Here is a 26,871-nt window from a genome sequence, read left to right as displayed (position 1 = left end):
ACGAAGGTGGTTCCATCAACCAGACTGTTTCCTGGGATGGTGGGATGGTCCTATGAGGAGAGATTGAGTAGACTAGGCCGATATTCCCTCGAGTTTAGAAGAATGAGAGGTGACCTCATTGAAACATACAACATTTTTGACCAGGTAGATGCAGGGAGGATGTTTCCCCCGGGCTGGGGAGTCCAGAACCAGGGGGTCACACAGTCTCAGGATAAGGGGTCGGCCATTTGGGACTGAGATGAGGAGAAATTTCTTCACTCAGAGGGTGAAGAATTCTCTGCCCCAGAGGGCTGTGGAGGCTCAGTCTTTGGGTATATTCAAGACAGAGATCAGTAGTTTTTTGGATATCAAAGGATATGGGGATAGTGCAGGAAAGTGGAGTTGAGGTCGAAGATCAGCCATGGTCTTATTAAATGGCGGAGCAAGCTCGAGGGGCCGAATGGCCGACTCCTGCTCCCATTCCTTATGTTCTTGTGCCACCCAGTTGGATTCATCGTCACTATTGGCGAAAATGCCTTTTTCCCCCCCATCTCCAATATTTTTATAACTAATAAATGAAAGTGTTCAAAGAAAACGCTGTTTTGTTTAATGCCCCGGATGGGTTTTTCTCCTGGGGTTGGGGGGGGATATTGCTGACAGCAGTGTACTGGAGGTCAGTCTTCAATCCCTGTAGCTGGAGACGAGCTATCTTGGCCTCTCCAGTGTTGGGTGGCACCCTGGATCTGTTGTCCAGGCGGTTTGCAGAAAGCTCTTAACCTTTCGAACATGGCCCAAGAAAGGAATTTCTGACGGCAGAGTCTTTGGCGTTACGCCAGGCTGCTATTCTGCAATGTTTTTTGACGTGTTCTCTCCACCCCAAACAATGGTCAGACTTCCCCTCTGCGTAATCTGCATTCTTCAGCAGCCGGCGAATGCGTAGAGCGCACAAAAGAATCCCGACCGTCCCAGGGCTCTGAGCCAGCCGCGAGTGTGAAGCGGGGATCAGGGACCGAGAGCCGCCGCTGGTCACGCGGGCCGACGAGCAGCTCGTACGTCAAGCCTCCGTGAAACGGCTGCCGCTGTCCTCTCTGCTCCGAGCTCCAGGCTCCGGAAATGCGAGGCTGCAAATGGCTCAGGAATTTAACCCCTCGCGGTAAACCGGGAATCCTTCTCGCTTTTATCTCCCAGGGCTTTGGCTCTCCACCACCAGCATTAAATACCAACAACTTGTATTGATATAGCGCCTGTAACAACAACTTGTATGATATAGTACCTATAACAACAACAACTTGTATTGATATAGCGCCTGTAACAACAACTTGTATGATATAGTGCCTATAACAACAACAACTTGTATTGATATAGCGCCTGTAACAACAACTTGTATAATATAGTGCCTATAACAACAACAACTTGTATTTATATAGCGCCTTTCAATGTAGAAAACCGCCCCAAGGCGCTACACAGGAGTGTTTTAAGACGAAACAAATACATTTGACACCGAGCCACTGAAGAAATTGGGGCAAGTGACCAAATGCTTGGTCAAAGAGGTAGTGTCTTAAAGGAGGAGGGAGAGGTTTAGGCTGGGAGTTCTAGAGCTTGGGGCCCAGGCAGCTGAGGGCAACAGAAGGATTTTGATTGGTTCGCCCGCTGCACTGCTGTTTGCGGGATCTTGCTGTACTCAAAATAATCGGCCTCGCTTTCCCGAATAGTAACTGCACGTCAGCGGAATTTGCTGCGTCTGAAACACTTTGCGATGTCTGAGAGACAGGGACAGGCCGCTATATACATACAAGGCCTTTGCTTCTGTTTTCTCTCTGGGCCCCAAGCTCTGGAATTCTCTCCCTAAACCTCTCCTCCTCTCTCTCCTCCTTTTGAGACGCTCCTTAAAAACCTACCTCCTCCTGTCCTAATACCACCTCCTGTGAATTGGTGTCAAATTTTGTTTAATTACGCTCCCCAAGAAGTGCCGTGGGACTACGTTATAGGCACTATATAAATGTAAGTTGGTGTTGATCTTATTCCCCATTCCACCTCAACAATTAGATGAGTTAATACAATGAGAGTTTTGTTCTGAACTTCCTCTCGTGCTAGGACATGTTTCCTGGTTATTTGTTGGTACAGGTCTGTCACTGTTTAACACTGGGTACAGTACTGGTGGGTACAGGTCTGTCACTGTATAACACTGGGGTACAGTACTGGTGGGTACAGGTCTGTCACTGTATATCACTGGAGTACAGTACTGGTGGGTACAGGTCTGTCACTGTATAACACTGGGGTACAGTATTGGTGGGTACAGGTCTGTCACTGTATAACACTGGGGTACAGTACTGGTGGGTACAGGTCTGTCACTATTACACTGGGGTACAGTACTGGTGGGTACAGGTCTGTCACTGTATAACACTGGGGTACAGTACTGGTGGGTACAGGTCTGTCATTAACACTGGGGTGCAGTACTGGTGGGGACAGGTCTGTCACTGTATAACATGGGGTACAGTACTGGTGGGTACATGTCTGTCACTGTATAACATGGGGTACAGTACTGGTGGGTACAGGTCTGTCACTATAACAATGGGGTACAGTACTGGTGAGTACAGGTCTGTCACTGTATAACACTGGGGTACAGTGCTGGTGGGTACAGGTCTGTCACTGTATAACACTGGGGTACGGTACTGGTGAGTACAGGTCTGTCACTGTATAACACTGGGGTACAGGACTGGTGGGTACAGGTCTGTCACTGTATAACACTGGGGTAAGATACTGGTGGGTACAGGTCTGTCACTGTATAACACTGGGGTACAGTACTGGTGGGTACAGGTCTGTCACTGTATAACACTGGGGTACAGTACTGGTGGGTACATGTCTGTCACTGTATAACACTGGGGTAAGGTACTGGTGGATGCAGGTCTGTCACTGTATAACACTGGGGTACGGTACTGGTGGGTACAGGTCTGTCACTGTATAACACTGGGGTGCAGTACTGGTGGGTACATGTCTGTCACTGTATAACACTGGGGTACAGTACTGGTGGGTACAGGTCTGTCACTGTATAACCCTGGGGTACAGTACTGGTGGGTACAGGTCTGTCACTGTATAACACTGGGGTACAGTACTGGTGGGTACAGGTCTGTCACTGTATAACACTGGGGTACAGTCCTGGTGGGTACAGGTCTGTCACTGTATAACACTGGGGTACAGTACTGGTGGGTACAGGTCTGTCACTGTATAACACTGGGGTACAGTACTGGTGGGTACAGGTATGTCACTGTATAACACTGGGGTACAGTACTGGTGGGTACAGGTATGTCACTGTATAGCACTGGGGTACAGTACTGGTGGGTACAGGTATGTCACTGTATAGCACTGGGGTACGGTACTGGTGGGTACAGGCCTGTCACTGTATAACACTGGGGTACAGTACTGGTGGGTACAGGTCTGTCACTGTATAACACTGGGGTACAGTCCTGGTGGGTACAGGTCTGTCACTGTATAACACTGGGGTACAGTCCTGGTGGGTACAGGTCTGTCACTGTATAACACTGGGGTACAGTACTGGTGGGTACAGGTCTGTCACTGTATAACACTGGGGTACAGTACTGGTGGGTACAGGTCTGTCACTGTATAACACTGGGGTACAGTACTGGTGGGTACAGGTCTGTCACTGTATAACACTGGGGTACAGTACTGGTGGGTACAGGTCTGTCACTGTATAACACTGGGGTACAGTCCTGGTGGGTACAGGTCTGTCACTGTATAACACTGGGGTACAGTACTGGTGGGTACAGGTCTGTCACTGTATAACACTGGGGTACAGTACTGGTGGGTACAGGTCTGTCACTGTATAACACTGGGGTACAGTACTGGTGGGTACAGGTCTGTCACTGTATAACACTGGGGTACAGTACTGGTGGGTACAGGTCTGTCACTGTATAACCCTGGGGTACAGTACTGGTGGGTACAGGTCTGTCACTGTATAACACTGGGGTACAGTACTGGTGGGTACAGGTCTGTCACTGTATAACCCTGGGGTACAGTACTGGTGGGTACAGGTCTGTCACTGTATAACACTGGGGTGCAGTACTGGTGGGTACAGGTATGTCACTGTATAACACTGGGGTACAGTACTGGTGGGTACAGGTCTGTCACTGTATAACACTGGGGTACAGTACTGGTGGGTACAGGTCTGTCACTGTATAACACTGGGGTACAGTACTGGTGGGTACAGGTATGTCACTCATGGAATGGGCGCAATTTGAGGTGTTGATTTTAAGAGCTCATATATCAGAACTACTTTTTCTCTCTCTACCGCATTTGCAGAAAATAATACGACTGAAATGTACCCAGGTGTCAGGATTCTGAAGCTGCCAGGATCTTGTAGATTCTGCCCTGCAGATTGGAGGGGGCTGTGCTCTGTAAATTTCCCCGCCCCTGAATTACTGGTCTCATTGTTTGTGTCTCGATCTCTCTCCAGTTCCCAGAATGTGGTTTTTACGGGCTGTACGACAAAATCCTCCTCTTCAGGCACAATGCCACCTGCGACAATATCCTCCAGTTGGTGAAATCCGAGGGGGACATCCAGGAAGGGGACCTGATTGAAGTCGTGTTGTCAGGTAAGAGACCGTCACTGCCGTTGCTCGAACTATGCGGCTTGCATTTCTGTCGTCTCCGAATCTGCCCCCTCGCGCATCCCCCGATTTCCATCGCTCCACCATTGGCGGCCGTGCCTTCAGCTGCTTGGGCTCTAAGCTCTGGAACTCCCTCCCTCAACCTCTCCACCTCTCTCTCCCCACAGTGTCAGCCGTGGCTCAGTGGGCAGCACCCTCGCCTCTGAGTCAGAAGGCTGTGGGTTCCAGTCCCACTCCAGGAACATGAGCGCATAAAGCTAGGCCGACACTCCCCAGTGCAGTGCTGAGGGAGAGCCGCACTGTCGGTGTCGGATGAGACGTTAAACCGAGGCCCCGTCTGCTCTCAGGTGGCCGTAAAAGATCCCACGGCACTTTTTCGAAAAAGAGCAGGGCAGTTATCCCCGGTGTCCTGGGGCCAATATTTATCCCTCAATCGGCTTAACAAAAACAGATTATCTGGTCATTATCACGTTGCTGATTGTGGGAGCTTGCTGTGCGCAAGTTGGCTGCCGCACGTTTCCCACATTACAACAGCGACTACACTTCCAAAGTACTTCATTGGCCATAAAGCACTTTGAGCCGTCCGCTAGCCGTGAAGGGAGCTATATAAATGCAAGTCTTTCTTTAACATAATAAAACATCCCAAGACGCTTTACAGGAGCGTTATCAAAGAAAGTTTAACTCCGAGCCACATAAGGAGATATTGGGGCAGACGGAGGTTGGTTTTAAGGAGCGTCTGAAAGGAGGAAGGAGAGGTTTAGGGAGGGAATTCCAGAGCTTGGGGCCCAGGCAGCTGAAGGCCCGGCTGCCAATGGTGGAGCGATTTAAAATCGGCAAGAAGCCAGAATTGGAGGAGTGCAGAGATCTCGGGGGTTGTGGGGCTGGTGGAGATTACAGAGATAGGGAGGGAGCGAGGTCAGGGAGTGATTTGGCAATAAATGCCTGATGTTTATCACTTGCCCTGCACAGATTCCTGCGCAATGTGTACGCTGGGGCTGTATCTGTCAGCGCTGCTCCATTTTACACACTGTAGTAAAGCTCGGGTTGAAATCTGCAAGTGATAATGGAGCGGAAGAGGGCACAGATCTTACAGGAAACTCCTGCCAATGAAGGGCTGAAATGTTTTTTTTAATGATAATCTTGCCCTCCCCCGACCCCCATGTTAATTTAACGCCAAAGTTAAATCCACTGCTGAAGCCCTCATCCATGCTTTTGTTACCTCTAGACTTGACTATTCCAATGTACTCGTGGTGCCTCCCACATTCTACCCTCCGTAAACTCGAGATGATCCAAAACTCAGCTGTCCGTGTCCGAACTCGCACCAAGTCCCTCTCGCCCACAACCCCTGTGCTCGCCGACCTACATTGGCTTCCGGTTAAACCACGCCTCGGTTTCAAAATTCTCATCCTTGTTTATAAATCCCTTCATGGCCTCGCCCCCTCTCCTTGCACCTCTTCCAGAATCTAACCAGGCCACTCCTACTACCAGCCCAGGCTGAGTTCATGTCCCTGACCACAAGCCCGGAATGTAACACACCATCCTGATCTGTCAGGCCTCTGTGACGGGTGCTGAATGCTAGTCCGACATACCGTACTGTAGCAAGAGGGTTGGAGTATAAGAGTAAGGAAGTCTTGCTACAATTGTACAGGGCCTTGGTGAGACCACTTGGAGTACTTGCACAATATTGATCTCCTTAACTATGATGTCTGTACTGTACCTATGAATGACTCCATGAGGCAATGTGTTGTACTCAAACTGTAGTGACCTTGGTCCTTTATTCCTAACCCCAGAGTGAGGCAGCCGCATGGTGGCTCCCCTTTTATACAGCCCCTGCCACCAGGGCAGGAAACCCTGGTCTCCAACAGTTGCACCCTCTAGTGGTGCCAGCATGTATATACACAGTGTAAACCTTATTGATAGTACATCAGGTATCAAGTCTCCATCTTATACAACTATACAGTGACAACACAGAGAGTATATCTCATCATCATAGGCAGTCCCTCAAAACGAGGATGACTTGCTTCCATGCCAAAAAGGGATGAGTTCACAGGTGTTTCAATGAAGGACCTAATATTCCAGATCCTGAACTACATCTTGAAGGGTGGAAGATGCCTGTGGGTGGATTTTTTTAACGTGGGGTGGCCATTGACAGAGCGAGGTCTTGGTCCAGTGGCAAGGATTAACCAAGACTAACTGGAGACCAGCTCTGCTGCACGGACCGAGTGCGCGCACACATCGCAGTGTGGGCTGGCCCTTGCTGGCAGCAAATAGAGTATAGCTATAGGCTGCATATATCACATTATCTAAGGAAGGATATACTTGCCTTGGAGGCGGTCCAACGGAGGTTCACCAGACTGATTCCTGGGATGAGAGGGCTGTCTTATGATGAGAGATTGTGTAGAATGGGCCGATACTCTCTCGAGTTTGGAAGAATGAAAAATTCAAGATTCTGAGGGGGATTGACAGGGTAGATGCTGAGAGGTTGTTTCCCCTTGGTTGGTGTGTCTAGAACCAGGGGCACAGTCTCGGTATAAGGGGTAGGCTATTTAAGTATTTCATAGAAACATAGAAAATAGGTGCAGGAGTAGGCCATTCGGCCCTTCGAGCCTGCACCACCATTCAATAAGATTAGAACTGAAATGAGGAGGAATTTCTTCACTCGGAGGGTTGTGAATCTTTGGAATTCTCTGCCCCAGAGGGCTGTGGATGCTGAGTCTCTGAATATATTCAAGGTTGAGATCGATAGATTGTTGGAGTCTAGGGGAATCGAGGGATATGGAGATCGGGCGGGAAAGTGGAGTTGAGGTCGAAGATCAGCTATAATCTTATTGAGTGGTGGAATATAGCCTACTCCTGCTCCTACTTCTTATGTTCTTGTGTTCTTACAGCATGGTAATCCTGTCAGACGACATCTAATTCATAACTGATCAATAGTTGTAAATTTTTCTCTCTCGCCTTTTTGATGTCCATTTGCGAAGGCCCTTGATGCAACTAGATGCTTCTTTGGAACAGAGGAGGCTGAGGGGAGATTTAATTTGAGGAGTATAAAATGATGAGGGGCCTAGATACTGTGGATGGGAAGGACATATTTCCCTTAGCAGAGGGGGCATAGATTTAAAGTAATTGGTGGAAGGATTAGAGGGGAGATGAGGAAAAAAAAAATGTTTCACCCAGAGGGTGGTGGGGGTCTGGAACTCGCTGCCTGAAAGGGTGGAGGAGGCAGAAACCCTCACCACATTTAAAAAGTACTTGGATGTGCACTTGAAGTGCCGTAACCTGCAGGGCTACGGACCGAGAGCTGGAGAGTGGGATTTGGCTGGATGGTTCTTGGTCTGCCGGCGCGGACACGATGGGCCGAAATGGCCTCCTTTAGTGTCGTAATTGTTCTATGAAGGAATATTACAACCAATTAATTGAAGTATTTGGCTACTTCAGACAGAGAACGATGGGGAACTTGACTTTGTGTGTGTGTGTGTTTTAAACTGCTGCATTATTCATTAACCCAGCTCCTGATTTACAGTGTGTAATTTTACCAGTTGTCCATGAGATTGGCCCAATTAAGATGCATCGCAGAAAATGCTGCCACGATCCGTACTCAAACTGTGATTGTATTGCGACAAACTATGAGCCTGAGAGAACTTGGGATCTGGCTTTGCTCCTGTATTGGTAAATTATAGTCCAATACTCCGGTTAATTCTATAACCCTCATCCCGCGTCATTAAAAACAACAGATTATCTGGGTCATTATCACATTGCTATGTACGGGAGCTTGCTGTGTGCCAAACTGGTTGCCGCGTTTCCTACATTACAACAGTGACTGCACTTCAAAAAGTACTTCATTGGCTGTAAAGCGCTTTACGATGTCGTGAACGGTGCTATCTAAGAAAGAAAGACGTGCATTTATATAGCACCTTTCACATCCACCGGACAGCCAATGAAGTACTTTTTGGCGTGTAGTCACTGCTGTAATGTAGGAAATGCAGAAGTCAATTTGCGCACAGCAAGCTCCCACAAACAGCAATGTGATAATGACCGGATAATCTGTGTTTTTTTTAATGTTGATTGAGGGCTAAATATTGGCCCCAGGACACCGGGGATAACTCCCCCTGCTCCTCTTTCAAATAGTGCCATGGAATCTTTTACGTCCACCTGAGAGAGCAGACGGGGCCTCGGTTTAATGTCTCATCCGAAAGACGGCACCTCCGACAGTGCGGCGCTCCCTCAGCACTGCACTGGGAGTGTCAGCCTGGATTTATGTGCTCAAGTGTCTGGAGTGGGACTTGAACCCACAACCTTCTGACTCAGAGGCAAGAGTGCTGCCCACTGAGCCACAACTGACAGATGTTGCATAAATACAAGTAGTTGTTCTTGGTTCCTTGAAGGGAGTTTTGAAAAAAGCTCTTTCATTTTATTAACCCATCGAATCGAGGGGGAACAAGATAACAATAACTTGCATTCATATAGCGCCTTTTAACGTGGGAAAACGTCCCATGGAGCATCGCAGCAGCTCTTATCGGACAAAGTCTGACACGGAGTCTCAGAAGGAGATATTGGGACCAGTGACTATACGCTTGGTCAAAGTGGTAGGCTTTAAAGGAGGGTCTGAGAAGGAGAAGAAAGAGAAGCGGATAGGTCTAGGAAGGGAATTCCAGAGTTGGGGCCCACAACCTTCTGAATATATAAAAGCTAGTTCTGCGTGCTGTGCACAGTTCTAGTCTCCATATTATCTAAAAACCGCCGTAGAGGCACTGGAGAAGGTGCAAAAACAAGATTTACAAGGATGATAAGCAAGAGAGAACAAGCCGGGGCTCTTCTCTCTAGAAATATGCAAGATAGCCTCGAATAAATTAAATGGGGAATTCAGGAAAAAAGTCTTTACCGAGAGAGTGGTGAGAATGTGGAACTCGCTACCACAGGGAGTGGTTGAGGTGGATAGTGTAGCTGCATTTAAGAGGAAGTTGAGTGAACACATGGAGCAGAAGGGAATAGAAGGATATATTGTTGGGGTTAGATAAAAGAGGGTGGGAGGAGGCTCGTGTGGAGCATAAACACAGGAATGGCTTGTTTCTGTGCCGCACAGCCTAGGTAATGTTTTCTTTCATGGTTTTTGGAACTATTCTGGCTGCAGGGAGGGAGGGGGGTGAGGTTATTTTTCACTTGCAAATCGCTGCCTTTTTGCTTTGCAGCAGGAAGTCTCTGCTTCCTCTGTCACAAGCGACTTGTTCACTGCTTGCTCTGCACAGTGAAGCTCGTTTGGTTGACTCTGGGCGCCGACAGCGTCACGAGTGAAGGGGTTCAATGGAGGTCGGAGCGAGGAGCCCTTGGTTCCCAGCGACGCGCCTTGAGGTCCAGTTCTGCAGAAAGGTCCCGCCTTCAGTCCCCAGTCCCTGCTGCCTCAGCTGGACACCATTTCTGGGGTGTCATCATCACAGGCAGTCCCTCGGAATCGAGGAAGACTTGCCTCCACTCGTAAAATGAGTCCTTAGGTGGCTGAACAGTCCAATACGAGAGCCACAGTCCCTGTCACAGGTGGGACAGACAGTGGTTGAGGGAAAGGGTGGGTGGAACTGGTTTGCCGCACGCTCCTTCCGCTGCCTGCGCTCGGTTTCTGCACACTCTCGGCGACGAGACTCGAGGTGCTCAGCGCCCTCCCGGATGCACTTCCTCCACTTAGGGCGATCTTGGGCCAGGGACTCCCAGGTGCCGGTGGGGATGTTGCACTTTATCAGGGAGGCTTTGAGGGTGTCCTTGAAACGTTTCCTCTGCCCACCTTTTGGCTCGTTTGCCGTGAAGGAGTTCCAAGTAGAGCGCTTGCTTTGGGAGTCTCGTGTCGGGCATGCGGACAATGTGACCCGCCCAGCGGAGCTGATCAAGTGTGGTCAGTGCTTCAATGCTGGTGATGTTGGCCTGGTCGAGGACGCAAATGTTAGTGTGTCTGTCCTCCCAGGGGAGCGTAGTGGTTATGTTAGTGGACTAGTAATCCGGAGGCCCGGACTCATGAACCGAAGATGTGAATTCATATCCTACCACGGCAGCTGGGGGGAATTTAAATTCAGTTCATTAAATGAATCTGGAATAAAAATTACTATAAGAAATAGGAGCAGGAGTCGGCCATTTGGCCCCATTCAATAAGATCATGGCTGATCTGATCATGGACTCAGCTCCACTTCCCTGTCCGCTCCCCATAACCCTTTACTCCCTCATCGCTCAAAAATCTGTCTATCTCCACCTTAAATATATTCAATGTCCCAGCCTCCACAGCTCTCTGAGGCAGTGAATTCCACAGATTTACAACCCTCTGAGAGAAGAAATTTCTCCTCCTCTCAGTTTTAAACGGGCAGCCCCTTATTCTGAGACTATGCCTCCTAGTTTTAGTTTCCCCTATGAGTGTAAATATCCTCTCTGCATCCACCTTGTCAAGCCCCCTCATTATCTTATATGTTTCAATAAGATCACCTCACATTCTTCTGAACAATGTCTATAGGCCCAACCTACTCAACCTATCTTCATAAGTCAACCCCCTCATCTCCGGAATCAACCTTCTCTGAACTGCCTCCAAATGCAAGTATATCCTTCCTTAAATACGGAGACCAAACTGTACGCAGTACTCCAGGCGTGGCCTCACCAATACCCTGTAGAGTTGTAGCAGGACTTCTCTGCTTTTATACTGACCATGATTGTCGTAAAAACCCATCCAATGTCCTTTCGGGAAGGAAATGTGCTGTCCTTACCCGGTCTGGGCCTACATGTGACTCCAGACCCACAGCAACGTGGTTGACTCTCCTTCTCTCCACCTCCCTCCTCCTTCAAGACGCTCCTTAAAACCTGCCATAATTTCTACTTATGCGGCTCAGTGTCAAATTTTTATCTCCTAATACTCCTGTGAAGCACCTTGGGATGTTTTCACTATGTTAAAGGCGCTATATAAATATAAGTTGTTGTTGTTAACTGCCCGCTGAAAGGGTCTAGCAAACCACTCCATTCTATCACCAACAGACTGCAGCAGTTCAAGAAGGTTCACCAGCACCGTCTCCAGGGCAGTTAGGGATGGGCAATAAATGCCGGCCTTGCCAGTGACGCTGACATCCCGTGAAAGAATAAAGGAGGCTGTACAATGAATAGCACTGACCCAGGATTAGGAAGGGCACAAGGGATTCCCACCCCTGATTGACTACACGGTGGAGTTCGGGTTAAAGACCAGATTGGAATTTCGTGTGCACCCCACATGGTTGAATAGCATGTTGATGCTCACTGTCCCAGTTCACACTTATTGGACACTGGATTCCCTCTGTGGGTCAATGGTAATGGAAGATTACATTTTACCTTAACTCCTGAGGACCATAATGCTCATCCATTTTTCAACTTCATAGGCGGGGCTGTTTCAACTATGGCACAGTATTATTCAGAAGTTACCTTATTAGTTAATATATGTCAATGAAAGAACTTCATTTATATAGCACTTTTCACAACCTCCGGGTGCCCCAACCGTTTTACAACCAAGAAGTACTTTTGAAGTGTAGAAACACAACCATTTTGTGCACAGCAAGCTCCCACAAACAGCAATGTGATAATGACCAGCTAATCTGTTTTTTTTTTTTAGTTATGTTGATTGAGGGATAAATATTGGCCAGGACACCGGGGAGAACTCTTCTGCGCAATAGAGTGATAGGATCTTTTACGTCCACCCGAGAGGGCAGACGGGGCCTCGATTTAACGTCTCATTCGACAAATGGCACCTTTGACAGTGTGGCACTCCCTCAGCACTGCACTGGGAGTGTCAGCCTGGATTATGAGCTCGGGTTCCTGGAGTGGGACTGGAACCCACGACCTTCTGACTCCGAGGCGAGGGTGCTGCCCACTGAGTCACGGCTGACCGCTTCACGGACACTAGGCGAGCAGAATGACACTTAATTACACCACAAAACTGCCAAATCACTTGACCTACAATGATGTGCAGTCACTCAAATAGATGCACTTGGCTGTTTATGGTGCACAGCAAGATGCAACAAGCTCCAATAGAAATATCAGTTGATTCTTAAGCAATATTGGCCAGGAAAGGAGTAGTGGGAGGCATTTTGACCTCTTTACTCTGTATCTAACCCGTGCTGTACCTGTCCTGGGAGTGATTCACGCTGACGCTGTGTGCCGGAAGTAAGAAAGTGTTCCGTACCCGAGCACGAACATCACTCGTTTTGAGTGCAAAATTTTGAAGTGGAGTAACTGAGCGTGTGGGATCTTGCTGCCCGAATCCGTGAGCTAACCACGCTGAATCCCATCTCGCTTCTCCACTGAGCTGCACAGCGAAGGCCCCAGACCCTGGCCTGTTTACTCAGGCAGGCTGTTGAACTGAACGATGCCAAGTAGAATAAAAGCCTCTTTCTTTCCTGCTACCAGAGTCTCCTGTTGTGTCGATGCCAGGAGTGAGCTCATGTTCACTTTCATGTTAAGTGGGTGGGTTTCGGGAATCGGGATACAATCACAGTCTTCGTCTCACCGAAACTCCACTGATTAAAGAATCTGTGGTTAATTTAGCGTGTTTCCTTCTCTCTTTCCCTTTTTTTCCTCTTTCTCTCGCACTCTCGCCCTCTCTCTTGCCCGCTCTCTCTCTCTCGCCCGCTCTCTCTCTCTCGCCCGCTCTCTCTCTCTCGCCCGCTCTCTCTCTCTCGCCCGCTCTCTCTCTCTCTCTCGCCCGCTCTCTCTCTCTCTCTCGCCCGCTCTCTCTCTCTCTCGCCCGCTCTCTCTCTCTGTCTCTCTCGTGCTCTCTCTCGCGCGCGCTCTCTCGCTCGCGCGCGCGCGCTCTCTCTCTCTCTCTCTCTCTCTCTCTCGTGCGCTCCATCGCTCTCTCTCTCTCTCTCGCACTGTCTGTGTCTCTCTCGCTCTCTCTCGTGCTGTCTGTCTTTCTCTCTCTCTCGCACTTTCTCTCTCTCTCTCTCGCTCTCGCTTTCTCTCTCTCTCTCTCTCTCTCTCTCGCACTGTCTGTCACTCACTCTTACACTCTCGCTCGCACTGTCTCTCTTTTTTTCTCTCTCTCTCTCTCTCTCTCTCTCCTTTTTCTCTCTCTCTCTCTCTCTCGCTCTCTTTTTCTCTCTCTCTCTCTCTCTCTCGCACTGTCTGTCACTCAGTCTTACACTCTCGCTCGCACTGTCTCTCTCTCTCTCTCTCTCACGTCTGAGCTGAGCAGCAAAAGGGCCAGACCCTGACCCCTGTCTCTGTCTCTGTCTCTCTCTCTCTCTCTCTCTCTCTCTCTCTCTCTCTCTCTCTCTGTCTGTCTGTGTGTCTATCTCTTTCTGTGTGTGTGTATGTGATAAGTCCTTACTATACAGTATAAATGCACACGAGGCCCATTCTTGAGAGAAAGTCACTCTGTGACCAGTTACCTTTATTACCAAGAACTCAAGAGATTGACGGTGGGTGGAGCTTCCCTTCTTATACCGGAAAAATCCGGGTTAGGAGTGTCTCCCACAAGTTCGCCCCCTGTGGTCAGTGTTCTCAAGGTGTACAACTTAGGTCAGCTTATACATGGGTTACAATGATAGTTGAATACATGACATCACTTCCCCCCAAAAGTCTTAATGGGATCACAGGTTAAGTCTCTCTGGTGGTTTACGCTCCCTTGTAGAGCGTCTGAGTTGGGGCTCCGGTTGTTGGGCGCTGGCCTGAGTGTCTGCTGTTTGCAGTGCCTCAGGCCTGTCCGGACTGCCCACAGTGACAGGGCTCTCCTCCACTTGGTTCCGGTGTTCGGTCACCTGTGGTGGAGTAAACTGTACGTCGTGTTCTTCCTCTGCTTCTTCTATGGGGTTGCTGAACCTCCGTTTAGAATGATCCACGTGTTTGCGGCAGATTTGTCCATTGGTAAGTTTAACTACCAAAACCCTATTCCCCTCTTTGGCAATCACAGTGCCTGCAAGCCATTTGGGCCCTGCAGCGTAATTAAGGACAAAAACAGGGTCATTGACATCAATACATCGCGCCCTCGCATTCCTGTCATGGTAGTCACATTATGACTGACGCCTGCTCTCAACAATTTCTTTCGTAGTAGGGTGTATAAGGGATAACCTGGTTTTGAGCATCCTTTTCATTAGCAGCTCTGCGGGTGGAACCCCTGTGAGCGAGTGTGGTTGTGATCTATTGGCCAACAGGAGGCGTGACAAGCGGCTTTGTAGGGAACCCCCTTGGATTCTGAGCATCCCCTGTTTGATTATCTGCTCTGCTCGTTCCGTCTGGCCGTTTGAGGCCGGCTTGAACGGTGCCATTCTGACATGGTTAATTCCATTGCCTGCCATGAAGTCCTGGAATTCAGTGCTTGTGAAGCACGAGCCATTGTCGCTGACCAAGACATCCGGTAGACCGTGGGCGGCGAACATTGCCCGTAGACTTTCTACCGTGGCAGAGGATGTGCTTGAATTTAAAATGGCACACTCAATCCATTTGGAGTAGGCATCTACTACAACCAAAAACATTTTTCCCATGAAGGGACCTGCGTAGTCCACATGGATACATGACCAAGGCTTGATGGGCCAGGACCAGGGGCTAAGGGGGGCTTCCCTGGATGCATTGCCCAGTTGAGCACACGTGTTGCACCTGCGAACACAAAGTTCCAGGTCTGCATCTATCCCTGGCCACCAAACGTGTGACCTGGCAATTGCCTTCATCATGACAATGCCCGGGTGCTCATTGTGAAGTTCTCTGATAAACACCTCTCTGCCCTTCTGGGGCATGACTACTCGGTTTCCCCACAGTAGGCAATCGGCCTGAATCGAGAGTTCATCCTTGCGCTTATGAAATGGTTTAAACTCCTCAGGGCATGCCCCGTACGTGGCTGCCCAGTCCCCATTCAGGACACATTTCTTAACTAAAGACAGTAGCGGGTCTTTATTTGTCCAGACTTTAATCTGACGGGCTGTCACAGGTGAGTCTTCACTTTCGAAAGCTTCAACAGCCATGACCATCTCAGCATCATGCTCAGCTGCCCCCTCAGTGGTAGCCTGCTGAGTGCATCGGCACAGTTTTCAGTGCCCGCTCTGTGCCGAATTGTATAGTCATAGGCGGCTAATGTAAGTGCCCACCTTTGTATGCGGGCCGTAGCAGTGCGTCAATCGGCAATAATTTTGGCCTCCTGGCCTTGGACACCCACAACCTTTTGTACTGTTTGATACTCATCAGGGATTGGCTGGCCCCCGTGTCTAGCTCCATTAATACTGGGATGCCGTTGAGGAGCACTTTCATCATTATCGGTGGCGTCCTGGTATATGAACTGTATATGTGCTCCACATGAACTCGCTGAACTTCAGCTTCCAGTGATTTCCCCCAGTATTTATTTGGCCTCGTAGGGCTTACATCAGGCCTGTCCTCCTCGTGCATCAACCTGGCTGCAGGCTTCCTGCACATACGCGCCAAGTGACCGCTGACGTTGCAGTTTCTGCAGGTATATTGCTGATACCTGCAAGCTCTGGCTGGATGTTTGCCTCCACACCTCCAGCATGAGCTGGAGGCCCCCGTTGTTGGAAACAAAAGGTCCATTACTAGTCGATTGTCTCTGACTGTCTCTGTAACTGTCCTTAAGCGCACCATTAACTGGTGTTGATGGCCCCATTACTGGCCATTGTCTCTGCTGAATTCCCCCTTTGGGTTCTACTACATGCTGGGGCATGTCCGATTGCCCTTGTCTGCCTAGAGAACTATGTGCCGCGTTAACAATGTTGACTCCCTGGTCGTTTGCCACATTTGAGCCAAGATTTTTGCCATACATCATTCTGGTCTCTTCCTCCCCTGAGATAAATGTCTGGGCTATCAGAGCCGCCGCTTCCAAGGTCAAATCTTTGGTCTCAATCAGTTTTCTGAAAACCCCAGCGTGCCCGATGCCCTCAATAAAAAAAGTCTCGCAGCATCTCCGCTCTGCATGCATCTGGGAACTTACATAGGCTTTTCAGTCGCCGGAGGTCTGCCACGAAGTCTGGAACGCTTTGCCCTTCTCGCCGCCGGTCCGTGTAAAACCGGTGTCTCGCCATGTGCATGCTGCTCGCCGGTTTAAGGTGTTCCCCGATCAACTTACTGAGCTCTTCGAACGTCTTGTCCGCCGGCTTCTCTGGCGCTAGAAGGTCCTTCATCAGGGAGTACGTTCTGGATCCACAAACCGTCAGGAGATGAGCCCTGCGTTTGTCGGCCGAATCCTGTCCCAACCATTCCTTAGTGACAAAACTTTGCTGTAGTCTCTCAATAAAGTCGGCCCAATCATCACCAACACAGTACCTCTCTTCTATGTTGCTAGTGGCCATGCTCGCATGGTTTAAATCCCAGTTTCTCATCGCCAATGATATGTCCTTACTATACAGTATAAATGCACACGAGGCCCATACTTGAGAGAAAGTCACTCTGTGACCAGTTAACTTTATTACTCAAGAGACCGACAGTGGGTGGAGCTTCTCCTTTTATACCGAAAAAGTCCAGGTTGGGAGTGTCTCCCACAAGTTCGCCCCCTGTGGTCAATGTTCTCAAGGTGTACAACTTAGGTCAGCTTATACATGGGTTACAATGACAGTTGAATACATGACAGTATGCGTTTGTCTCTTCTCACATACACACACACACACACACACACACACACGTCTATAGATTGGAAGGTCGTTCATGATGGAATAATGGGTGAAGGAGGTTTGATGGGCCTTTTTCACTCCAGGATTTCTGTACCCCAGGTGCCTTTGTGCTTTAATATGTCCTGCGTTATATATTCTGACCCGGGATACCCTACAGAGCTGCCTCTGCATTGCCCCCTGACCCAGGATATTCTACACTGTCTTTGTGATGATTTAGAAAAGAAAGACTTGCATTTATATAGCGCCTTTCACGACCACCGGACTTCCCAAAGCGCTTTACAGCCAGTGAAGTACTTTTAGAGTGTAGTCACTGTTGTAATGTGGGAAACGCGGCAGCCAACTTGCGCACAGCAAGCTCCCATAAACAACAATGGGATAATGACCAGATAATCTGTTTTAATGACTTTGAGTGAGGGATAACTATTGGCCAGGACACCAGGGATAACTCCCCTGCTCTTCTTCGATGTAGTGCCATGGGATCTTTTACGTCCACCTGAGAGGGTAGGCATGGGCCTCGGTTTGACGTCTCCTCTGAAAAATGGCACCTCCGACAGTGCGGTGCTCCCTCAGCAATGCACTGGGAGCGTCAGCCTAGATTTATGTGCTCAAGTTCCTGGAGTGGGACTTGAACCCACAATCTTTGGACTCGGAGGCGAGGGTGCTGCCCACTGAGCCACTGGCTGGCGCTTCACATTTTTATCTTTTTTGTTTCAGGTGCTGCAACGTTCGAGGACTTCCAGATCCGCCCACACGCGCTGAACGTGCACTCGTACCGCGCTCCCGCGTTCTGTGATCACTGTGGCGAGATGCTGTTTGGGTTGGTGAGACAGGGGCTGAAGTGCGATGGTAAGTAAATGCCGAGATTGCCGACTCCCTCTGTCCCCTGCCGAGCCGGCGGCTGTGCCAGTTTCTAGGGCGGCGGAGGTTCCCGGTTCCCTCGCCCCAAGTGGCTCCTCTTCACAAGTATCGTCCTCTGGGCTCACGACTGCATACCTCATCGTGGACCCAAGTGTCTGTGTGGTTTTATTGGCCCAGAAATGCCTATTTCTTCTTCCCGCGGGCGTTCGACTAAATATAGGAGAGAAGATGCGCACTTACCTTTTGGTCGAATGCCCGCCAGAGATCCCAGACTCGAGGCCTCCTCTTCTTGCGCAGCGGAGCGCGTTCACGTTGGGATGTCCGCAGGAGTCACGTGAGCCTGGACACCCAATCTGTAATAAATGTAATGACTCAAAAGACTTGTTACTGTAAACTGCCTCATGTGTAAACCTGATTCAACTTTATTTGCGCCCAAAGTAACCCATGTGACATGGTACCCGCGCGCTTATACCAGTGACCGCGCACGCGCGTGTACAGCCCAATGACCTCCGACAGTGGCGCCCTCTGGTGACCCCAAGCATAAATACATAACACAATCACAGCTAAGTATTTTCTCATTCATTCATAAGAGTTTCGTAAGTCTGAAGCTCCTATTACTGTGAATGAGAAACACCCCCAAACACAACATAAAACGTGAAAAAAACACCTCACATAAATGCTCTAATAGAAATTAAAGTTGTTAGAAATGTTTTTTAAAGAAAAAAAAATTGCCGATTTAAAAAAAAAAGTATTAATTATGGTTAAAAATAAATGTAACGTAGTGGGCAGTCTTTAAAAATAATGTGTTTTTTTTACTTTAATTTATTTATATTTTTGTATGTTTTTAACCTCGTACGCCTGTGACAGTAGGCTATGTAAATCCCGCAGTCTTGCCCTGCAAGTGTCCTCGCTCCCGACATGTGGGAGATCTGTCAAGCCAGAAACTTGACAGATCGGAAAAGCCGGTTTTCAGCACACTTCCCGGATCCGTAGGCACTCCGTACGGACCAGGGGTGGCCGGGATTTCTGGGCCATTGAATCGTGTGAACATCACGTGAATGACTACGCCACGCACAGTGCAACAGCTCGACAAACGTATGAGCATACTGTATGCTCCTCCTCACATGGGTTCTTTGCTTCAGAATTAATAGCTATTGAGGGCTAATTGGTTTGGGAGTTTCGAGATGTAATTAAGTTTTCTTCTGCTCCCCTAGTGTCCCTGAAGCAGTCAGCTATGGCTCAGTGGGCAGCACCCGCACCTCCGAATCAGAAGGTCGTGGCTTCAAGTCCCACTCCAGAGACTTGAGCCCATAATCCAGGCTGGCTCTCCCAGTGCAGTGCTGAGGGAGTGCCACACTGTCGGAGGTGCCGTCCTTCGGATGAGGCGTTAAACCGAGGCCCGGTCTGCCCCCTCGGGTGGATGTGAAAGATCTCCTGATTCTCTCGCTCAGAAGGGGAATTCAAGGGATGTGGGCATAGTGCAGGAAAGTGGAGTTGAGGTCGAAGATCAGCCATGATCTCATTGAATGGCGGAGCAGGCTCGAGGGGGCGTCTAGCCTACTCCTGCTCCTAATTCTTATGTTCTTGCGTCCTCTGTCTCGCTTCTTTCTCGATCTCTCGTTGTCTCTTTCCCCCCCCCCCTCCTTAAAGACGGAATAGAAGTTCCCATTTAAGCCCCAAGAGATCAAAAAGGACCCCCCCCCCCACTGCCCCCATGAAGGCTGATCTCCTTTCACGTTGAAACAATCCGAATTGTGCGATTAAATAGCAGGCATTTCAGCTCCTTTTAATAAACTCTTAACTGGAGATTGCTGTTTTCTGGTGAGATCTCTGGCACCACCTGCTGGCTGAGTATTGTACAAAAGGTTAATCAATGGAACCCATTGGATAAATAAATCGGCACGTTTTCATCCTGAGGCAAGTGGCCGAAACCTTTTGGGAACCGGCTATTAAGCTCAGCAAGTTCTTTCCAACTCAATCCCTCCACCTTGCCGTCAATGTTCCCCCTCTTTTTTTGGGGGGGGGGAGGGGTGGGGTTCGTGATTCCTTTAATTGGCTGGGGGGGGGGGGCCCATTCAAATTGCACACGCGCGGTTTCTAGCATTGAAAAGCCGGTGAGCAGCCTGCATGGGACCGCCAGACCTCTGCGCGGCTTAACGAAAACGTTCCCTGCCGTACCCCTCCACCCCACCTGCTGCATTGCGCATGCATCACATATCTGAAAGCTTTCAAAGTCTTCATAAAAACATAAGAATTAGGAGCAGGAGTCGGCCATTCGGCCCCTCGAGCCTGCTCCGCCATTCAATAAGATCACGGCTGATCATCGACCTCAACTCCACTTTCCCGCCCGATCCCCATCTCCCTCGATTCCCCTCGACTCCAAAAATATCTCTGTCTCAGCCTTGAATATATTCAGACTCTCAGCATCCCACAGCCCTCTGGGGCAGAGAATTCCAAAGATTCACCACCCTCTGAGTGAAGAAATTCCTCCTCATCTCTGTCTTAAATGGCCGACCCCTTACCCTGAGGCTGTGCCCCCAGTATCAGTAATGGTGACCACGAAATTACCGGATTGTTGGAAAAATCCATCTGGTTCATTAATGTCTTTTAGGGAAGGAAATCTGCCGCCCTTACCCGGTCTGGCCTATATGTGACTCCAGACCCACAGCAAGGCGATTGACTGCCCCTCTGAAATGGCTGAGCAAGCCACTCCGTTGTCATTCATTCGTAGGCAGTCCCTCGAAATCGAGGGAGACTTGCTTCCACTAAAAGTGAGTTCTCAGGTGACCGAACAGTCCAATATGTGAATTACAGTCTCTGTCACAGGTGGGACAGACAGTGGTTGAGGGAAAGGGAGGGTGGGACTGGTTTGCCGCACGCTCCTTTCGCTGTCTGCGCTTGTTTTCTGCACGCTCTCGGCGACGAGACTCGAGGTGCTCAGCGCCCTCCCAGATGCACTTCCTTCACTTGAGACGGTCTTTGGCCAGGGACTCCCAGATGTCGGTGGGGATGTTGCATTTTATCAAGGAGGCTTTGAGAGTGTCCTTGAAATGTTTCCTCTGCCCACCTTGGGCTCGCTTGCTGTGTAGGAGTTCTGAGTAGAGCGCTTGCTTTGGGAGTCTTGTGTCAGGCATGCGAACAGTGTGGCCCGCCCAACGGAGCTGGTCGAGTGTGGTCAGTGCGTCGATGCTGGGGATGTTGGGCCTGGTCGAGAACTGACTTTGGTGCGTCTGTCCTCCCAGGGGAGTTGAAGGATCTTGCGGAGACATCGTCGGTGGTATTTCTCCAACGATTTGAGGTGTCTACTGTACATGGTCCACGTCTCTGAGCCATACAGGAGGGCGGGTATTACTACAGCCCTGTAAACCATGAGCTTGGTGCCAGATTTGAGCGCCTGGTCTTCAAACACTCCCTCAGGTAGCCGAAGGCTGCGCCTGGGATTATTAATGATTCACTCATTTGTACCCAACCGCTAGTCAGCAAAGTCAGCACTGTGGGAGCACCTTCACCACACAGGACTGCAGCGGTTCAAGAAGGCAGCTCACCACCACCTTCTCAAGGGGCAATTAGGGATGGGCAGTAAATGCCGGCCTTGCCGGCGACACCCACACATCCCATGAACGAATAATTAAAAATTGGGTCTTGGCTTGGAAACCACCTGAATTGCGCTAATTTAGTTTTATTTTGCCAACAGGGTGTGGGCTGAACTATCACAAGAGATGTGCGTTCAGTATCCCAAATAACTGCAGTGGTGCGAGGAAGAGAAGATTGTCCAACTCCTCGCTCACCGGATCTATCTCCTCCCGGTTGTCGGTTACGGAAATCGGGCCGGCTTCACCGAGTGAAAGTCAACTGGTAAACACCCGGGATTATTAATGATTCATTCTCTTTTATATTTACTCTGTTGCTGTGTAATGTTCTCTGGTGATTAGCTGTAGAGTCACTTGATTTTACACTACTAATTTCCAATTAAGAAAGCCTTTATATAGCACCTTTCACGACTACTGGACGTCCCAAAGCGGTTTACAGCCAATGAAGTTCTTTTTGGAGTGTAGTCACTGTTGTAATGTGGGAAATGTAGCAGCCAATCTGCACACAGCAAGCTCCCACACACAGCAATGTGATAATGACCAGATAATCTGTGATGTTGGTTGAGGGATAAATATTGGACAGTGCACCGGGGATAACTCCCCTTCTCTTCTTCGAAATAGTGCCGTGTGATCTTTTACATCCACCTGAGAGGGCAGACGGGGCCTTGGTTTAATGTCTCATCTGAAATACAGCACCTCCGACAGTGCAGTACTCCCTCAGCACTGCACTGGGAGTGTCAGCCTAGATTTTTGTGCTCAACTCCCTGGAGTGGGACTTGAACCCACAACCTTCTGACTGAGAAGCGAGGGTGCTGCCCACTGAGCCACGGCTGACACTGTAGGGGCCAGAGGATATTCCAGGGGACCCGATGGCAGTGGATGAGTGCTGTTCGTACATTGTTTCCTTTGCAGTTCATTAAGTATTTTCCGCAATGACCAAGGTTTCCCTTTGGGCAGCCTGGGGAACAGGGAGGGGAGTGAGCAAGATTGTTGGGCGAAGGGAGCAACAGACCGACAGAGCCCCTCTTCAAGGAGAAGAGGGAGAGAGAGGGATAGACTGAACGCCTCGTAAAGGTGGAGAGCAAGAGAAACGGAGAGACAGAATGCCTCCTTGAGGAGGAGAGAGAGAGAGATAGAGAGACAATCTGTGTTGTGGGAATGTAAAAGATGCTGCTTTGGTGTAAGAGGGAGAGACTGAGAGCAGAGGGGGAGAGAGAAACACTTGCATTGTAGAGGGCAGCTCTTGCTCTGTTGAGAGAGGGAGGGGATGGTTCCTATTGGGGCTTAGCAGGCCCCCATTATAAAATGACATCTCTGAATCGCGATGGGCAATGATCCCCATTCTCTACTCTTTTAATACAAGCTAGTGGACTTGCGATAGAGAGACATCTGATGGCTAATCTTTATTGATTAACACATGGCAGCCCATTACATGTAGTGCTCACGAGATCGACGTGAAAATTACTCACGGACAAAGAACTTCTGTACTCTGGGCTAGCAAACTACATCGCAGCTAAGCACTCCTCATAGAAATATCACCCACAGCCAAATACATTGATGTTATGTCAGCAAACACAGTAGCCATTTTACACACAGCAAGATCCCACGAGAGGAGTGCCCAGTGAATCTGAAGCCTCCCCCTTTTTTAAAGCACGGGCCCCTGATAACGCTGCACTTTCCCGGCTGCCCTCTCAAAACTTTACCTCGTCCGTACGTGAGCCGAGATGGTGAGCGTTGCCAAGCTATTCAACTGTGGCATTCATTTAGCGGCTTCTCCCATCCTCGGGGCATCCCAAAGTGCCTCACAGCGAATGAATTCATTTGGAGTGTCGCGTAGGGGGGCAAGTGGCAGACAGTTTGCGCACAGCAAGATCCCACAAACAACTACGAGGCAAATGACCAGTTTGGTGGCGTTGGTCGAGGGAGCAATGTTGGCCAGGAGAACTTCTGCTTGAAGACCACGATTGGATCTTTAATGTCTTTTGACTGGGTTAGACGCTTGGATGGAAATTAAACCCTTGGCCTTTTTTTTTTCTTCTTCTTCTTCCCAACCTTTCTCTCCTTCCTCTCGCTCTCTCTCTCTCTCTCTCTCTCTCTCTCTCTCTCTCTCTCCGCTCTTCTGGTTGTCTCGAAGTGCAGAAGAACTTGGCAGAAACGCTGTCGCTGAAGGAGAAGCGTTTCAATCTGGGCACCTACATTGGGCGGCCAATTGAGCTGGACAAGATGCTGCTGTCGAAGGTCAAGGTACCCCACACGTTCGCTGTCCACTCGTACACCCGGCCCACCGTCTGTCAGTACTGCAAGAAGCTGCTGAAGGGGCTCTTCCGGCAAGGGCTTCAGTGCAAAGGTCAGTATGTGGTTGGCTGCTGCGAGCCTTGTTCATCTCAACGACAAAGCTAGGTGGTGCAATGTATTTGCTTCATGGGTTCTTTGCTTAAGAATTCATAGCAACGCATTGCTATTAAGAACTAGTTGGTTTATTGACAAAAGGTTTAACAATCACACTACACATTACCAGTTCACCCACCAGGCTCACAACTGCAGACCTCATCGTTGATCCCCTGAACCCTGCCGCCATTCAGATAATATTCTGCCTTTGTGTTTTTGCCCCCAAATTGGATAACCTCACATTTATCCACATTATACTACATCTGCCATGCATTTGCCCACTCACCTAACCAGTCCAAGTCACCCTGCAGCCTCTTTGCGTCCTCCTCACCGCTCACACCGCCACCCAGCTTAGTGTCATCTGAAAATTTAGAGATATTACACTCAATTCCTTCATCCAAATCATTAATGTATATTGTAAATAACTGGGGTCCCAGCACTGAGCCCTGCGGCACCCCACTAGTCACTGCCTGCCATTCTGAAAAGGACCCATTTATCCCGACTCTCTGCTCCCTGTCTGACAACTAGTTCTCTATTCACGTCAGTACATTACCCCCAATACCATGTGCTTTAATTTTGCACACCAATCTCTTGTGTGGGACCTTGTCAAAACCCTTTTGAAAGTCCAAATACACCGCATCCACTGGTTCTCCCTTGTCCACTCTACTAGTTACATCCTCAAAAAATTCCAGAAGATCTGTCAAGTATGATTTCCCTTTCATAATCCATGCTGACTTGGACCGATCCGGTCACTGCTTTCCAAATGCACTGCTATTTCATCTTTAATAATTGATTCCAACATTTTCCCCATTACTGATGTCAGGCTAACCGGTCTATAATTACCCGTTTTCTCTCTCCCTTTTTAAAAAAAGTGGTGTGACATTAGCAACCCTCCAGTCCATAGGAACTGATCCAGAGTCGATAGACTGTTGGAAAATGATCACCAATGCACCCACTATTTCTAGGGCCACTTCCTTAAGTACTCTGGGATGCAGACTATCAGGCCCCGGGGATTTATCGGTCTTCAATCCCATCAATTTCCCTAACACAATTTCTTGCCTAATAAGGATTTCCTTCAGTTCCTCCTTCTCATTAGACCCTCGGTCCCCTAGTACTTCTAGAAGGTTATTTGTGTCTTCCTTCGTGAAGACAGAAGCAAAGTATTTGTTCAACTGGTCTGCCAGTTCTTTGTTTCCCATTTATAAATTCACCTGAATCTGACTGCAAGGGACCTACGTTTGTCTTCAGATCGATAGTTTGAGATCGATAGATTTTCGAATATTAAGGGAATCAAGGGATATGGGGACAATGCAAGAAAGTGGAGTTGAGGTAGAAGATCATCCAGGATCTTTGTGCGGCGTGTCCTCAATTTCTGGCTGCACTTCAGTCCCACACTCCTGATCTTTGGGCACCCTGTGCGGAGGGGAGCGGGCAGGTCGGAGGGCCTCCCCCGTAGGACTGCTCCTGGGCAGTCCAGGCAGCGGGCGTTCGAGCGGGTCATTCAGCCCGACTGCCTGCCTCTCTTCCGCGGCTACTTTCGCGCCAGGGTGTCCCTGGAGATGGAGCACGCGGTGTCCACCGGTACGCTCGCGGCCTTCCGCGAGAGGTGGGCACCGGAGGGACTGGAGTGCATCATCACCCCCGACAACCAAATTTTTATTTGATCTGTTAAAGTGTCCTTTAAAGTTTTATTTGGTAATTTGTGGGTTCTAGTGTCCCTTTAATAAGGGAGCACGCAGCTTTACCTGTTTATTTTTAAATAGTTGCAGAGCTGTTGCAATAAAACCCCGGCCAGTTGGGTTCGGGGGACCCACGATGGGGCAGGTGGTTGTGAGCCTAGTGGATGAACCGGTAATGTGTAGTGTGATTGTTAAACCTTTGCTAATAAATCAACTAGTTCTTAATAGCAATGTGTTGCTAGGAATTCTTAAGCAAAGAACCCATGAAGCAAATACATTACACTCCCCAATCTTGATATCCCTTGATTTCCCTGGAGTCCACATAATCTATCCTAGGATTACGTCGGATATACGGCACAGAAACAGGCCCAACTGGCTTTTATGCGCCACTCGAGCCTCCTCCCGTCTTTCCTCATCTAACTCTGTCACCATAACCCTGTATTCCCTTCTCCCTCATATACTTATCTAGCCTCCTCTAAACTATTTGCTTCAACCACTCCCTTTGGTAGTGATCTCCGCCTTGATTCCCTTAATATCCAAAAATCTACCGATCTCTGACTTTAATACTCTCAACGACTGAGCCTCCAAAGATTCACAACCCTCGGTCTTAAATTGCCGATCCCTTATCCTGAGCCTGTGACCCCTGGTTCTAGACTCTCCAGCCCGGGTGAAACAGCCTCTCAACATCTACCCCTGTCAATCCCCCTCAGGATCTTGCATGTTTAATACATAGACCATTCAACTGTTGTGGGGCTTTGATGAAGAGGTGGTGTTTCTGTAATTTAAATATTTTGTTTCTTTATCTGCCTCTTCCTCAGTGAGCTGTGATATAAAGTTGTGTGTGTGTGTTTTTTTTTTCCCTCCCACTTTGTTTTCCCAGACTGCAAATTCAACTGCCACAGACGATGTGTGGAGAAAGTGCCCAACGATTGCTTAGGAGAGTCGTTCATTAATGGAGGTGAGGAGCGACCATTTGCATATATTTTTTTATTAGTTCCTGGGATGTGGGCAAGGCCGGCATAAGAAACATAAGAAATAGCAGCAGGAGTCGGCCATTCAGCCCATCGAGCCTGCTCCGCCATTTAATACGATCGTGGCTGATCTGATCCTGGGCTCAGCTCCACTTCCCTGCCCACTCCCCATAACCCTTTACTCCCTC

At 49.1% G+C, this 26,871-nt stretch overlaps 1 protein-coding gene across 4 annotated transcripts in view; it reads left to right on the top strand.

Annotated features, from left to right (window-relative positions):
• Positions 1-26,871, top strand: part of prkd2 (protein kinase D2) — an 89,563-nt gene that overhangs the window by 33,889 nt on the left and 28,803 nt on the right. For all 4 annotated transcript variants that reach the window (XM_070867761.1, XM_070867759.1, XM_070867762.1 and 1 more), the window contains 5 exons: positions 4,451-4,589; positions 17,912-18,043; positions 21,750-21,910; positions 23,785-23,992; positions 26,593-26,670. In XM_070867761.1, coding sequence (XP_070723862.1) covers positions 4,451-4,589; positions 17,912-18,043; positions 21,750-21,910; positions 23,785-23,992; positions 26,593-26,670 — 718 coding nt within the window. The remainder of the gene's footprint in view (positions 1-4,450; positions 4,590-17,911; positions 18,044-21,749; positions 21,911-23,784; positions 23,993-26,592; positions 26,671-26,871) is intronic.

Source organism: Pristiophorus japonicus, chromosome 26 (assembly GCF_044704955.1).
Source record: "Pristiophorus japonicus isolate sPriJap1 chromosome 26, sPriJap1.hap1, whole genome shotgun sequence".
In the NCBI taxonomy this organism is placed as follows: domain Eukaryota; kingdom Metazoa; phylum Chordata; class Chondrichthyes; family Pristiophoridae; genus Pristiophorus; species Pristiophorus japonicus.
This window is presented reverse-complemented; position numbering and strand designations above follow the sequence as displayed.